General features: G+C 45.4%; 1 protein-coding gene across 2 annotated transcripts in view; it reads right to left on the bottom strand.

Annotated features, from left to right (window-relative positions):
- The window catches only part of LOC128881473 (protein rhomboid-like), a 133,608-nt gene that overhangs the window by 5,534 nt on the left and 114,203 nt on the right, over positions 1-13,871 (bottom strand). For both annotated transcript variants that reach the window (XM_054132527.1, XM_054132528.1), the window contains 3 exons: positions 8,383-8,647; positions 1,867-2,037; positions 850-1,005 (listed from right to left, as the gene is read on the bottom strand). In XM_054132527.1, coding sequence (XP_053988502.1) covers positions 850-1,005; positions 1,867-2,037; positions 8,383-8,637 — 582 coding nt within the window. In that variant the 5' untranslated portion in view covers positions 8,638-8,647. The remainder of the gene's footprint in view (positions 1-849; positions 1,006-1,866; positions 2,038-8,382; positions 8,648-13,871) is intronic.

Here is a 13,871-nt window from a genome sequence, read left to right as displayed (position 1 = left end):
TTAGTTGTACGAAGGGTGTTGGTAACTTTAATCGATAGGGCAACTATTGCTTCAGCAAATATAAAACTTTAAAATATCATTAAGACGTCTAAAACAATTTTCCTCGGTCTCTGGCATTATTTAAATCTCGTAGGGCCACCGAGATCAGTTTCTTCAAATTCCAAGTATAGAAATCCGGGTCTATTTCCTACAGTTACCAACGGTACCGAAACCTCATCACGAAAGAATCTCCGAAAGAACTGTACTCGAATCGAATACGAGTAAACAGTCCATTTTAGAATGCTACAGCGACTAAAAGCAATAATCGCTGGTCAATTTCCGCAATTCCCCTTAAACAGATTCCCCTTACCGATCGTCATTCGCGGACAAAAGTTTGCCCCAGAAAAGGCGTCGATTCACGAACAACAAGAAACGATCGATCCCCGAAAAAGCACGAAAAAAAGCGTAACTTCGATAAAACTGCACTGAGCGTAACTTCGGAATGGACAAACATCTGAAAAACAATCGCGACGAAGCCGAACCAGGATTCAAGAGCTTGGCGATCCCCCGGTTAATCCCCTGAAACTCCGCAGTTTTTCAAACCCCCACACCCTCCGCACCCTTCCCAGCCCTAAGGAGACTCCAGTTTCCCTCCGCGAGCGTTTCGACCGATATCGATCCGAGGATTTTATTATTCCCCGTTTAACGAGATTTAACGGTAAGGAATGGTACAGGGACGAGCTTGGGGGGGGGGGGGGGGCGGAGGAAGCCGAAGAAAGGAAACTTCGGGGTGTTTCGTCGAGTTTTTTTTTCTGGGCCAATGGTCGCGAATCGTACGAACCGATGGACAAACCGTTTCTTCGGACTTACCAAGTAAAGGTGCGCTAGATGGCTGGTAAGCAACGCGTAAACACCTGCCGAGGCGCCCATCAGAAAGAGACTGGGTTGTAGGAGGGATGCTCCGAGGGCTCCGCAGACGCCACCCCACAGGTAGATCGCAGCCACCCCCATTCGACCCTGCTCCACCTGGTGGTACGAAGTTTTTTCTGTGTTTGGTGTTTGTTTTTTTCATGGGACACGGGAATTTTCGGCCGAATAAACGAGGAGGGTAGAGAATTGGGCCCGGGATATGTTGGCTTCTTCCGGATAGGGTTGTTCCGATTAATCCTTTGGAATACACAGTCAGTCGTATAAATATTTGTACCCTCTATGGCAATCGAACAAAATTTGTTTAATGAAATGGAAGGTTTGATGTTTACATATATAAGCATATTCGCATATATATATTTATAATGAAAAATTCATTTGGCGATATCGAAACTATTATTTAATTTAGTCAAACTTCTTCGATAGATACGGAGGATACAAATATTTGTGGTACGAGTATTTATATGTATAATTGAGTGAATATGTAACTATAAATATGGTATGAATATTTAAATAATTCAATCAATTGCAAATTTTATAATTCATTGAATTTTTTGAATTAATCAATTGTAAACATCCTTACGTCTTTCTTTATTAAATCACAAAACCGCTATAGATCGTCGAAGACATTCTTTATTGGCTCCGACCGAAACACGCCCTCCGAAATGTTGAAGCGAGATCGCCATAAACTAAAAAGCTGATGCCCGAGGAACGAGCATCTCGACACGCGTGTTAATTATACGAAGTGGGTTATTCGAGTCGCCACGAAATTGCCTCGTTGGCTGCGTCTAGCATCTCTCCCTCCGGGCGGTTTCCACTCGATTCAACTCTTTCGGGGCAACGAAATCGATCAAATCGACGCGACGGCCACGGAAAAGGTACTCGCTTTGGGGGCTCGCGAGTGGAAAGGAAAAAAAGGGCGGCTCGCGACAGCCCCGGCAATTAGTCTGATTAACTCACCTCGAGCGGAGTGGCCAGCACCAGCTGGATGACCACGTTGAGCGCAAGGTGAAGCGCGTTCGAGTGCAGGAGCATGTACGAGGCGAACCTCCATCCCTGGACCCTCTGACGGGGGTCGTAGACCAACCACCTGCGCAAGGTCGCCTCATCCCCCAGGCAGTGGACGGCTATCTATCGTCATCGAGATCAAGTTTCAATCCTCCGATGGACATTGCTAAATAACTACGGCGTGCCACCAAATTAGGCGAGGTTAAACAAGATACGTGGAGTATCTTAGAATTATTACAAGAAGAATTATTACGAACGAAAAATCTAGAGTATCTTCGAATTATTACGCGAAGAATTATTACGAACGAAAAATCGCAGAGAGATGACAGAAAAATGTGGAGAGTTTTAACGAACATAAATTAACCCTTTGCACTCGAGAGGTGACTCTCAGTCACCAGTAGGTTTTTTTTACGTTTAATTTCTTTGGAACTCGAAGTGCCAATAAAATGATTGTCGTTGAGACAAAGGTGACCTGATTCGCAAATTTCAAATTAGAGAGCTCATTTTCGAAGTCAATATAATTTTAGCATTCGTGGCAATAGAATGCTAAGAGAGCATCTCGAGTTGCTGGTAGATACCAGAAAAAAAGGCCTCGACTGCAAAGGGTTAACTGGACGTATGGAGAAAACTAAATAAAATTACTCGGAGGAAAAGATATAGAATAGGTATGATAGAAGGTATGTCGTATCGAATCATCGCGTATTTTTTACGATTGAACATCATTTACAAATAGTACGGGTATATATCTGAAAAATGTCACACTGACGTAACGCTCGATGCTTGCGATCGATTTTTGGAACAGTTGACAGTACGGGTGCATGTCTGAAAAATATCACACTGACGTAACGCTTGATAATAAAGATGTCGGAATAAAATAAATCTTTTTTTTTTATTTTAATTAGCACGGAAGCCTGATGCAAGTTGCTTTTTTCCTTGACAATTTGTGCTTTCTTTCCCAAAGAGCCAGTGTTCGATAATTCCTCGGTCACTGTGCATTATTCTCGCTATTATTGCTATTATTATTATTGTTATCATTGCGCGGAACGATTTCGGTCCATTATGAATTCTCGCTCGCTTAGTGGACAAAGTTAATTCGATATTATTAAATTAGAGTGGAAATCACGGAACGTACTCAATTATTTACAGACTTCCAGGGAAACGATAATCCACGGAACAGAGGATTACGGTTGCGCACTTTTTCATTAGAATTGCGCAAAATTATCGCCGGGAATCGATTAAATTTATACACAGAGACCCGATACGGTCCGTGGCCACGGTCAAAGGATGTAAAATCCGAGCTGCCCGTTATCGGCGAACGATCTAGAGAATAATTTAACGGAAATTCTGTCCACAGAACGGTAATTAATCAAGACTGTATTATTTGAACGGTGAATAAACCGCCGTCATTATCAGCCTTTCTACAATAGAACGAACGCACGCGGACTCGTGACGACGATAAGTGACGGCACGCTATGACAGAGGAAAGACTGATTACTGTCGGGACGTGTGTTTTAATTCGTTATTAATTTTAGTCGGTTCATTTTTCTATAATCGAGAAATAAACGAAAGCTTCGGTAACGGAGCCCTATAAAGGGGTGCGAGTTGGTCCAAAGTGGAGGCATCTTTTGGAATTAATTCCAAGGAAACGGACATACGTATGGATAATTGAAAAATTATTTTCTCAAGCTTCAAGATACACATAAACATCGTGTAAAATTAGAAGTCCGAACAGGCATCCATTTCTTCAGAATTAATTCCCGTAGATCCGATGCAAACCGCGAATAAGACTTTGTTCGATTTTAATTTTGAACGAACGCTAATTTAAATGGTTATTGTTCGAGGGTGGTTTTCATTCTCGGAGCTTTCAGCTTTCGAAGACCCGTGTTTACTCCGCCAGTTTGTCCAGAAGTTACGACGGAAAAAGGACCACGACAACGGCGGCCACAAATTGTGCGAATTCCTGTATCCTTTCGCGCCATCTTTTTCTGATATCCTCTTTTTACGTGTTCGCGCCGCGACAGCCCTCCCTCCCTCCCTCCCTCTCTCTGTAAATCATCTGCTAGCGGTGGATACGCGGCACTTTTGAGGCTGCGGGGGCGGCGCCCCCGGGCCATCCATTTTTACGTCACGGCTTTTACGAGCATCGCGAGGTTTCAGTCTCGCTAGCGCTTAATGTGCTGTTATGTTTGCCGTCTTGGAAAACGGTCGGAACCCTCGGAAATTCGGGCCACGGCTGGCTCGAAAAGGATTTACATATTCCACTCTCGACACACCCCCCTTCGTCTTTTCTTTCTCGCCTCCCTATACTTCGAACCGAAGGAGCGCGTTGGCAGGATCCCTTGGAGTCGATTCTTTTCATTTCTTTGGTGGGATTTTATTGGATATCGTAGAACTCTATAATCTGATTATACTACGACCATTGCTAGATGTACTAGGCAACTTCTCGTATCTACACGGTACTAGTGTTACCCCAAACATTTCTCGAGACACTTCAAATTGTTACTGACGATTTTAAAAAATACTCTGGCCACCCTTTAACCATCCCTGAGATTCGCAAATCAAAATTTTCGAATCTCCTGAATTCCCATGCCGCGAGTATCCCCCAATCCGTGGCATAAAGACCCTTGGGAAAAAAAATTATAGCACGTCGACAAATATTCCGACTCGAAGATATTTTTGCAACTTCCTCGAAGCATCGCCAGCACACAGTAAAACCCACACAGTAAAAGTTTCTTGTTTCAAGAAAGTTCCGAAAGTACACCTGGCTTCTTAAACGGGGCAGGGATGAACGACACATAAAGATGGACGACGCCCTGCGATCATTATAAAGGCAGGGTGCGAGGGGGTTGGATCGAGGTTTCACGTGACCGCGGTATCGTCCCGGCGTATCTCGACGTTTCATTAGCCCGGGGAACGTTCATTGTCGTTTTACTATCCCCCCGTTACATTTTCCCGCAATTTTAAGTTCAGTCGTTCTAGATTGGACGCATTCTTCGGTGCCGCGACCCGGCCATAACGACTCCCGGAACTTCAAAGCAATTATTATCACCGGAAGAGCTGACCTAGGCGGCGGGGGGTCGTGGCACGATCCCGAAACGCGTCGACTTTCCTCTTACGTACGTGTACGTCGATTCCCTCGGCGACAGCAAGGGAAGATCGTCAAAAAATTAGGGGTGGGAAAAGTAAAAAGAGAAAGAGGAAGTCAGTCCCATAAATATTCGTACTCTCTACGTTTATCGAAGAAACTCGTTTAAATTAAATGTTAGGTTAGATGTTTCCAAGTGTATGTTTGTACAAATATGTTTACATAAATGTATACATGTATTATTCGTACACATATTTATAATGAAAAATTCATTCGGTAATATTAAAACTGTTATTGAATTTAGTCAAACATTCTTCGATAGACGTAGTTTATGGTAGTTTATTCAAGCATCATATTTTACCAGTTTATTCGGTAATATACTGGTATTTTGCAGTATTTCACCGTGTTCCGATATGTAGTATTTCGTTGTATCTTGATGCATTATGCTATTATTCCATGTATCATTCTCTATGATACTTGAATATTCCGTATTTTGCAAGCTCTACATTTTATACCATAATATACTCCGAAGTTTATACCATATACTCATGGGACTAACTGTATACACATTTACTAAATAATAAATACCCCAAATAATAATCTTCCATAATAGATCCATACCTGAGAAGCCTCGAATCGACCTCCCCTATTTTTCTATTTCAAGAAACGCTCCCACCAAGGAGAATAAAATGTGACACAGACATCAACCCCTTGACTACCCTAAATGTAGCCCACGCTGTACTTACGCCAAGCCGAAAATTTGCCTGTAGCGCCTAACCTAACCTCGCTCTCGCGCTAAATAACAAATTTATCGATGTACCACCGACGACCGTTTCCGCGAAAGTTGCATCGGAATGCTCGCGATACTAATGCGGCAATCAGTGCCGATTCTCGACGGCGCCAGTTCCTAGGAAACTTTTCCCCGTGATTTATTAGCGAATCCTCTAACGAGCCATATTTACGGTGGCGCTTTTACGGTTGATTTATCGCGTTCGTTATCCTATCTCCGGCGATATTACTCGGGGAAGAACCCGACCGATTATTACGTCGCACCGGGCAAAGTCGAGCATTCGGTGAGAGGCCAGGTAAAGCCGGATATCGTCGTTTCCGCTATCTCGGCGTTTCATTAAACATCCTGGAAACGCGTTATCATTCGTTCCATCGCGCGAAACTGGACGGGAGTACAGACGGCGATTAGCCTCTTCCGACGAAACTGGAAACGCTTGAGCTTTTATTTTTCCCAGCCGCCACGACCGGTAATTACTGCGAGGATATACTCATCGCGTCGATCGCGGATGGTTTTACTTTTTAAAGATAGACCGGTGTATCCCAAGTGTTGTCGAACAAACATTTGTCTACGTTGCGGAAATCATTTTTATACTTGAAACGAAACCTTCGGTCTCCCCAAATATCAAAGAAAAAATCTATCGTTCATAGTTGTCCGAGAGAGAAATTAATTTTCAAAAACAGATTTCGTAGAAAGATCAGCGAGATCGCCGACATTCCAGAGGAGCTTCGAGCGAAACGCCCAGAGGATCGAACGTTCCCCGGACGGGAAACTCGCAGGAACGAAAAATCGTAGAAATTACCCGAAGACACGGGGTTCGAGCACGAGCTGGCCAAGCTTGAAAGATTTCCCATTAGCCGAGCTAATGCGTCGCGGAGGCGGCGGGACAAGGACGGAGGGACCCGATGGGAATCTCTTCTCAATTATACGCACGAGTTCACGAACGAACATCGTACCGGTATTTCAAGAAACTCGTGGTCGAGAAGAACTCGCGGCGTAGGGGGCACGAAAAAAAAAAAGAACGAGAGGAAACGAGACAAAGTGACCCCTCATTGCCTTACCCAAAAACGCGTGGATCAACCCCTGAGCTCGATAATAATTGAGTCGTGGGTTCCGAACAGTTCGAGTCTTTCTTTTATCTTAGGGACGTAAAAGTTTTATTTCGAGAGTCATAGAAGATTTCGATAGTAATATTATTTACGGTGATTATTTTCACGGTGTTATTTATGTTGGAGTATGCTTGAAATTATAGCGACCGAGGATTATATTATTTTATACTATCGCGTACTGTGTACATTTTATAATTTCTTGCGCATTCAAACATCGAATGTTTCGAGCGTCGCTCACAAGAATCTTAATCTTTGTTTGTTTGTTTGTTAAAAGAGGACTACTGTCTGAGCTTGTTCTAAATTCCTCCGAAGCTCATCTGCGCGCAGCCAAGTTAAAACCGTCGAGTTAATTGTACCCTTCTTCGCCGCAATTTCGCGCAATAAAACAGAAGTTAACGCCAGCGGGGAGTTAATGAAACGCTCGAGATTGCGAGGGGGTTGGGACGGCTGAGGGGGTGGCCTAGGGTAGCCGTGGAATCGAGTCTCTGCCTCGAAATCGAATTCCGTTAGTTCATGGCTACAATAATCGACCGAGGTTCGCGATAAAACGACTGTGATTGGGCTCCCGTCCACCTTTCGCGCGGTTTGGGACAGCTGCCGGTGTTCTGCCGTTTAATATCAACGAGGAAATTGACCGCGGGGTCCAGGAGACGTCGAAATGCCCCTGGAGGACTGCCCGGAGGAGCCATTTATTTTTCTGTATCGCGAATGAATACGCCGATGTGGAACCGATACTCCGAAGTCGGATATTTATTAAGGAGAAATCAATTTATATTGGCGATGCCTCGAGGGATGATTTAGAAAGAGGATCTATGGCATGTATATAAAAACAGTTTCATTCTTTTTAAATTAAAGGCGATTCTACTTTGACCAATGGCTATTTATTTTATTTAAATTATTACCGGATGTGCCATGAGCTTGTGTCACTTGAACACGTTTGGAACCATTGTCTTTACTTGTTTTTTTCTGTACAATTTAAATACGTAACATTTAAAATTATAAAGGTACCCCCTCTTTTAAAAGAGAAGGTGTGGAGAGCACTTCACGTTTACGTAGTTAGAAAGGCCTTTTAGATCCGTGCAATTTAAGACCAAGAACTTTAAAATCGATGGTATAGTATTCGAGATATTGAGCTGTTAAGAATTATGTGGGCCACCTTGTATATGGTCAATCAGATCAAAAGGCTGCGATACACGGTCCACCTTCAAGGGACCATTCCACGTTCAGACCACGATCTCAGATCACAGTCTCCGGGACAAATAAATTGGCCACTCAAGGTCACTGACCGTATACCCCCACCAGACCCCCTGACTCCACCCATCGCCTCTTACCCCGCGTCTAAACTTCATTTTCGAGCCAACCGAAGGCACCCTTGCTCTCCCGACCACCCAAAAACGATATCCCAATCTCGCAAACTCATCTTTAACATCCCAGAGAGCACGTCCACTCCGTTAGACCGCTCTCAGCGACAGCTTACGAAGACTCACCTCGACGATGCTGATGCAGATCATAAGGTAGGGCGGTCGTATCCGAAAGTTGGGCTTCCTGGGCGGCAACGGATGCCTGGGAGTCGGTCTGGGCGTGACCTCGTCATCCTTAGTCTTCTTGTAGGAGGACTTGACGATGATCGGCGACTCCGGTGAGTAGGGCGACCCAGGGCCGGAGTACGTCGTGTCCGTGCAATCCGACGAGATGGTCGAGAGGGTCGGAGAGTTCTCCAGGAGTGCAGCCTCGACGTCCATCTTGGCCTACCTGCGAAAAAAAAGGGCAACGACGGCCTCGTTAGGCTCCAGGATTCGAGTGGACACCAACTGCGCATAATGTTCGCGTTAACGGTCACCCTTCGAGGGCTGCGATTATGAAATAATTCGTTCGTCTCGAGCGCGCTCGCAGTCGCCTGGGAAATTCAACTGCGAGGGAACTCCGAGGCGATTTACTTATCGCGATAATGGAACGTGCTTGTTCCATGGCTTTTCGGAACGGAATATTTATCTTTTAGCGGGGAATTCTTATTGAACACGGACTCGGGGCGATGTTTCCCTTGTGCAGACTTATGGTAACTAGTTTCCTGGTATTTTTCAATTTCTGGATGCACTGCAGGGAACGGGGGAGAATTTTAACCGAGCAGGTACTTTTCGCGTTCCTCGGAGACCTCGGGAAAAGTTGAAAACAGTTTTCGGCGAGATAAGAAATTATAATGGGGGTCATGGGGGATGGAGAGGGATTTGAGGGGTCGGAGTTGTGGCTGGATTTGGACCCGCGGGGCCAGTAGTCGAATATTTCAAGAATGGGGACTCTATTTACCTCCGGAGAATAGGGATAGCTTTTCCTTGGAATTTTTGTGGGTGAAGCGTCTATCTATGGAGTTACCGCAGCTTTTGTTTTCAAGATTTCGAAGGTTGGAACGTTGGACTTTTAGCTTTTCAAATTCGGAGCCTTGGAATTTGGGGTATCCAAGGTTGGAGCTTTGGACCTTCAGCTTCTGAAGGTTGGAGCTTTGAAAGTTGGATCTTTGGACTTTTAGCTTTTCAAATTTGGAGCCTTAAACTTTGAGATATCCAAAGTTGGGGCTTTGAAAGTTGGATCTTTGGACTTTTAGCTTTTCAAATTTGGAGCCTTAAACTTTGAGATATCCAAAGTTGGGGCTTTGAAAGTTGGATCTTTGGACTTTTAGCTTTTCAAATTTGGAGACTTAGACTTTGAGGTATCCAAAGTTGGGGCTTTGAACCTTCAGCTTTCGAAGGTTGGAGCTTCGGACCTTGAGCGTTTCAAATTTGGAGCCTTAAACTTTGAGGTATCCAAGGTTGGGGATTTAGACCTTGAGCCTTACAAATTCGGAGCCTTGGACTTTGAAGTATCCAAGGTTGGAGCTACGGACCATCAGCTTTCCAAGGTTGGAGCTCTGGACTTTTACCTTTCTAAGGGTTCAAGCTTTCGAGAGTCAGAGGTCTTCGCCCTCTGTGCATCGAGGCGCGAGCCTTTTTATCTCGCAGGATCAGCAACATCCCCGCAGAGCAGAGAAATATAGGCGGTGTTTCAGTGACTAAATCACGAACCCCCTCCGGTTCAGTTATCGCGCGAAAGCTCGGCCACGAACGCGACTAATCGCAATTTACGGACACTTTCGTGCCCGGGGATATCCTTTTTCTCGTCGACGCTAAGATTATCGTGAAATACACCCCGGGCTAAAGTCGTGGAGAGAGGTACAAGTGGAAACGTGATCGCCGTCGACGCGACCCCGAGGAAAAGGGATCGAGTCGGTGGAAGAAAAGCACGGTAAAAGAAACGGGAACGTTTCGCGAGCTACGCGAGGCGGAATATTAATTAAACGGTTTTCTTTCGCCCCGAAACGAACGATTAAAAAGAAAGGAAGGGGGCGGCGTCGGTGAACAGTAGCAGTAGAACCGGAATCCATAATTAGCGCGAAGAGCTCTCGCCCGCGCTATTACACGCGTATGGCTCCCTAAACTCACTTTAGCCGCACTTTACTGCCCGCCAACGGGTGGGAATTAATTTGCATGCGGTTTCAAGTACACGGTCCGAGCGCTACACGCGGCCGTTCCTTCTCGAACGGGGCTCGCCTTCGATAAATCCGCGACTTCCTCGCTAAGCCGCTTCCGCGACAACGCGGTCGAGAGCTTTTTGTAGAAGCAGTAATTGTTCTTTTTTAGTCCATTAACCAGTCGGCTCTGGCGCCCACTTTTCCGTGTGTCGCGAGAACCAAAGCTAAGACAGGTACAGTGGCACACAGAGTAATATTGGGTCGCAAAGATTATACATTGGGTCTTTTCAAAAATTCATGCCGCTTCTGCTACTCAAATTAATACGTGAAACATACTCTTAAATAAGCAATGTGTAACTAAATTTTACGCATCACGAGTATACTCGTCAATCACAGCTGGATAACCCTTTGCGCTCGGGTGGGGCCTCTAGGGCGACATATGTAATTTAAAAGTGATTTTGTGAACGTACAATTTCAAATTCACTCACATCAGAATACAACTAAGTATTAATTGAAATAATAATACATCGAGTCACGAACGTTCGTAGATGTTTTTCTTCGAAGTAGAGTTTTCGGTTTCACAGAAATGTATTATAAAAATGGACTGGATTTGATTCTATAGAAAAATGCCTCGAGCGCAAAGGGTTAATATATGCATGAAAAAAATCCAACAACCATAGAAGCATATTTTCTCCCTTCCACCGCAAACCTATCCTCAAATCATGCAACTATAGCTTCCAAAACATCCCCTACACCCGCCAAGAATAATTTCTCTGAAACCCTGCGATAAACACGATGTATCACTCTTATCAAAGCCAGCAGTCCAAACAAAGGCAACCCCGTATTAACAGGCCCTCGACCGCGAGAGACTTCGTCCCCGTGGTTTCTCTCGCGAGAGATTTTTCCTGCCTCGTTAGCCCCGACGGACCAACGGCGCCCTTTAATCCAGGACACGTCGAGGTGCATTCATTTGCGCGCGGCACGAAGTACAGGGATGCAGTTGCTCATCCAGCGGTGTCGAGGACGACACGGGCTCGCAAATGGCAGAGACAGCGAAAGGCGGAGGTGGCCCGCCGCGGTGGATGAGCGGCGAAGAGGAGGACGCTTGGGGAAGGACTTGCACCGAGCAGGACCAAGCGAGAGGAAGAAGTTTCGGTCGGGGTCAATCCAGGCCGACCCCTTTGTCCGTTCCAGCGTCGGTCTTTGTTCGGCCCGTGTTTTCGAGCCACCATAGAATTTGCCTGTGAGTTATCGGGCCACGTTGGGAACGGAGCCTCCGCGAAACCGAGGACATCCACGAAACCAGACCTGCCGCACCGCCCTCGACGTCCCTCTGGACCGGGACGAATGGATTCCGGGGAGGAATCTCCAAAACGTCGACGTCGGATCTAATGATTCCCAAGAAAAATGTCCCGGAGGGTGAGTGGTAATGTTTCCGGGGGATTGAAAAGTATTTTTTTGAAGGGACGCATTTATTTATTTATGGAGTTTAATTCAACTTTCTGCTTGGCGAAAGAGAGTCGGAGAAGTTTAATTTTTTTTAATCGTTCGATTGGGTATGATGGGTACGATGGTTGAATTTGATTTAGATCGAGCTTTTGTTTTGTATCATAAAGTATTAGGATGTTCAGAAAGTTCAATTTTTAAGAAAAATTCAAAGGCACGTTTGAATTTTAATATACAATCGGTGTGATAAGTATTCGTATAAGAACCATTTATTTGAAATGGGGTTGCTGTACGAATACTTCTTACACTGACTGTATATTTATTGAATTTACGTGGGTATCGTTTTGTTCCACGACCATTACGACCTTTTCCCCTTTTAAGCTAGAATCTACGACTCTTCACATCCACAGGGCTCCACAGAGGCTCAAGAAACCAAAACGCAGCCCCGTTTCAACCGATACCATCCCTCTGAACTACCCCTATCTACGCGAATCTCAGATTCGCGGACAGAGTCAATGGAACGCGTCCGAAAAGTGGTGGCCGTGTATTTGGTTGCAGTTGAAACGCGGCATTCTGGAATGGGGGTGGTGATGAGGGTGGCGTAAATCAGAGAAAGGGTGGTTTTCCCCGTCGAGAGAATAATAATCCCCCTCTGGCCCGTGGCAATCGATGTCGCAGAGCGTTCGAGGGCCACGGAACGATCATTGGCAGCCACTTGAAACACGCGGGCTCGCGGAAACGGAAACGCACGGTGCACTTTCGACCGCAGGTAAATCAATGTCCTCGCCCCCTCCGCAACCGCACCCCTCACCTTTACGGCATAAGCGTGCGTTTTCCGCAGACAGCAACGCGAAACCGCGTTTGATGTTCATTATTGTAACGGGCGTTTCGATGATAAACGATCGCGAGCGCTCGAGGATCGTTCTACTACCCTGTCTCTCTCTCTCTCTCTATTAAATGAATTTCGTGGTGTACGGAGAAAGGGAAAGGGGAACAGGGACACTGGTTGTCCTTTTCTCCAGTTTTAATTGCCAGCGACTTTCATCTCGTCACCCCGCCAAAGCTGGATAAATGGGAAACGAGCTTTTTTAAAATTTACCACCCCTGAATTTTAATCCCTGATTATGACAACGGGCGAGCACGGTTTTTAATATTTATTTTCTCATTTTGCACGGCGCGTGCGTGTGCCGGTTTTTTTTTTCGCGTGAAACAACCGTGTGTCGTTTGTATTACGGGGCAGGGACGGAGTTAAAAAGGATATTCCGTGTCAAAGGGTATGGAAACGCGAACGCTACCCGTGCATCGACGTTATCGGGAAAATAATCGCGATTGTTTCCCTCTGGTCTCTTTGTCGGGATACACCGGGGCACTTTTAAACGATTGTCGCATTATCAGTGGCGGAGGATTGCTGGCTGTTTATTATTGGCAGGCTGTTTATTATTGTTTTCGGAAGAGTGAAATCGAGTGACACTGGATTTCAGGATTATCATTTAGATAGGACTAGCTGTGCCTCGCGATTTCACCCGCATGGAATACTGTTTGTTCGCCTATCGGGTCCAGATTTCGCCAAGACTTTCTTTTTATTTAAATATAAAGGGTCGTTTTTCAATGAAAACCACTACACGAACATATGACGTGAATACAAGGTGGATAGTTTCAGTCTGACCATTACGGTTGAACCTCCTTTTACGGTTGAACCTCCTTTTACGGTTGAACCGCCTCACCCGAGAAAGGAGGTTCAGCCGCAATGGTCAGACACACATACGCCCCAACGTTTTTATATATTAAAAAGATTGTGAAATGATAATCTGGTTATAAGGAAGGTTCGGTGGGTAAAACATACAGACTAACGCTATTTCTTTATTCTCGAATAACCCACGAACGAGAAAATCCAAGCCTTGGGATCGAGTTCCCTCTAAAACCGACGCAGGGAATCGCCAATCGAAAGACGTGAGATCGACGACACAGTCGACTGCGCGTCATCGAGTGCATCGTGATCATCGGCGCGTGATCTATGAGGGAGCAGCC

The sequence above is a fragment of the Hylaeus volcanicus genome, chromosome 8 (genome assembly GCF_026283585.1).
Source record: "Hylaeus volcanicus isolate JK05 chromosome 8, UHH_iyHylVolc1.0_haploid, whole genome shotgun sequence".
In the NCBI taxonomy this organism is placed as follows: Eukaryota; Metazoa; Arthropoda; class Insecta; order Hymenoptera; family Colletidae; genus Hylaeus; species Hylaeus volcanicus.
This window is presented reverse-complemented; position numbering and strand designations above follow the sequence as displayed.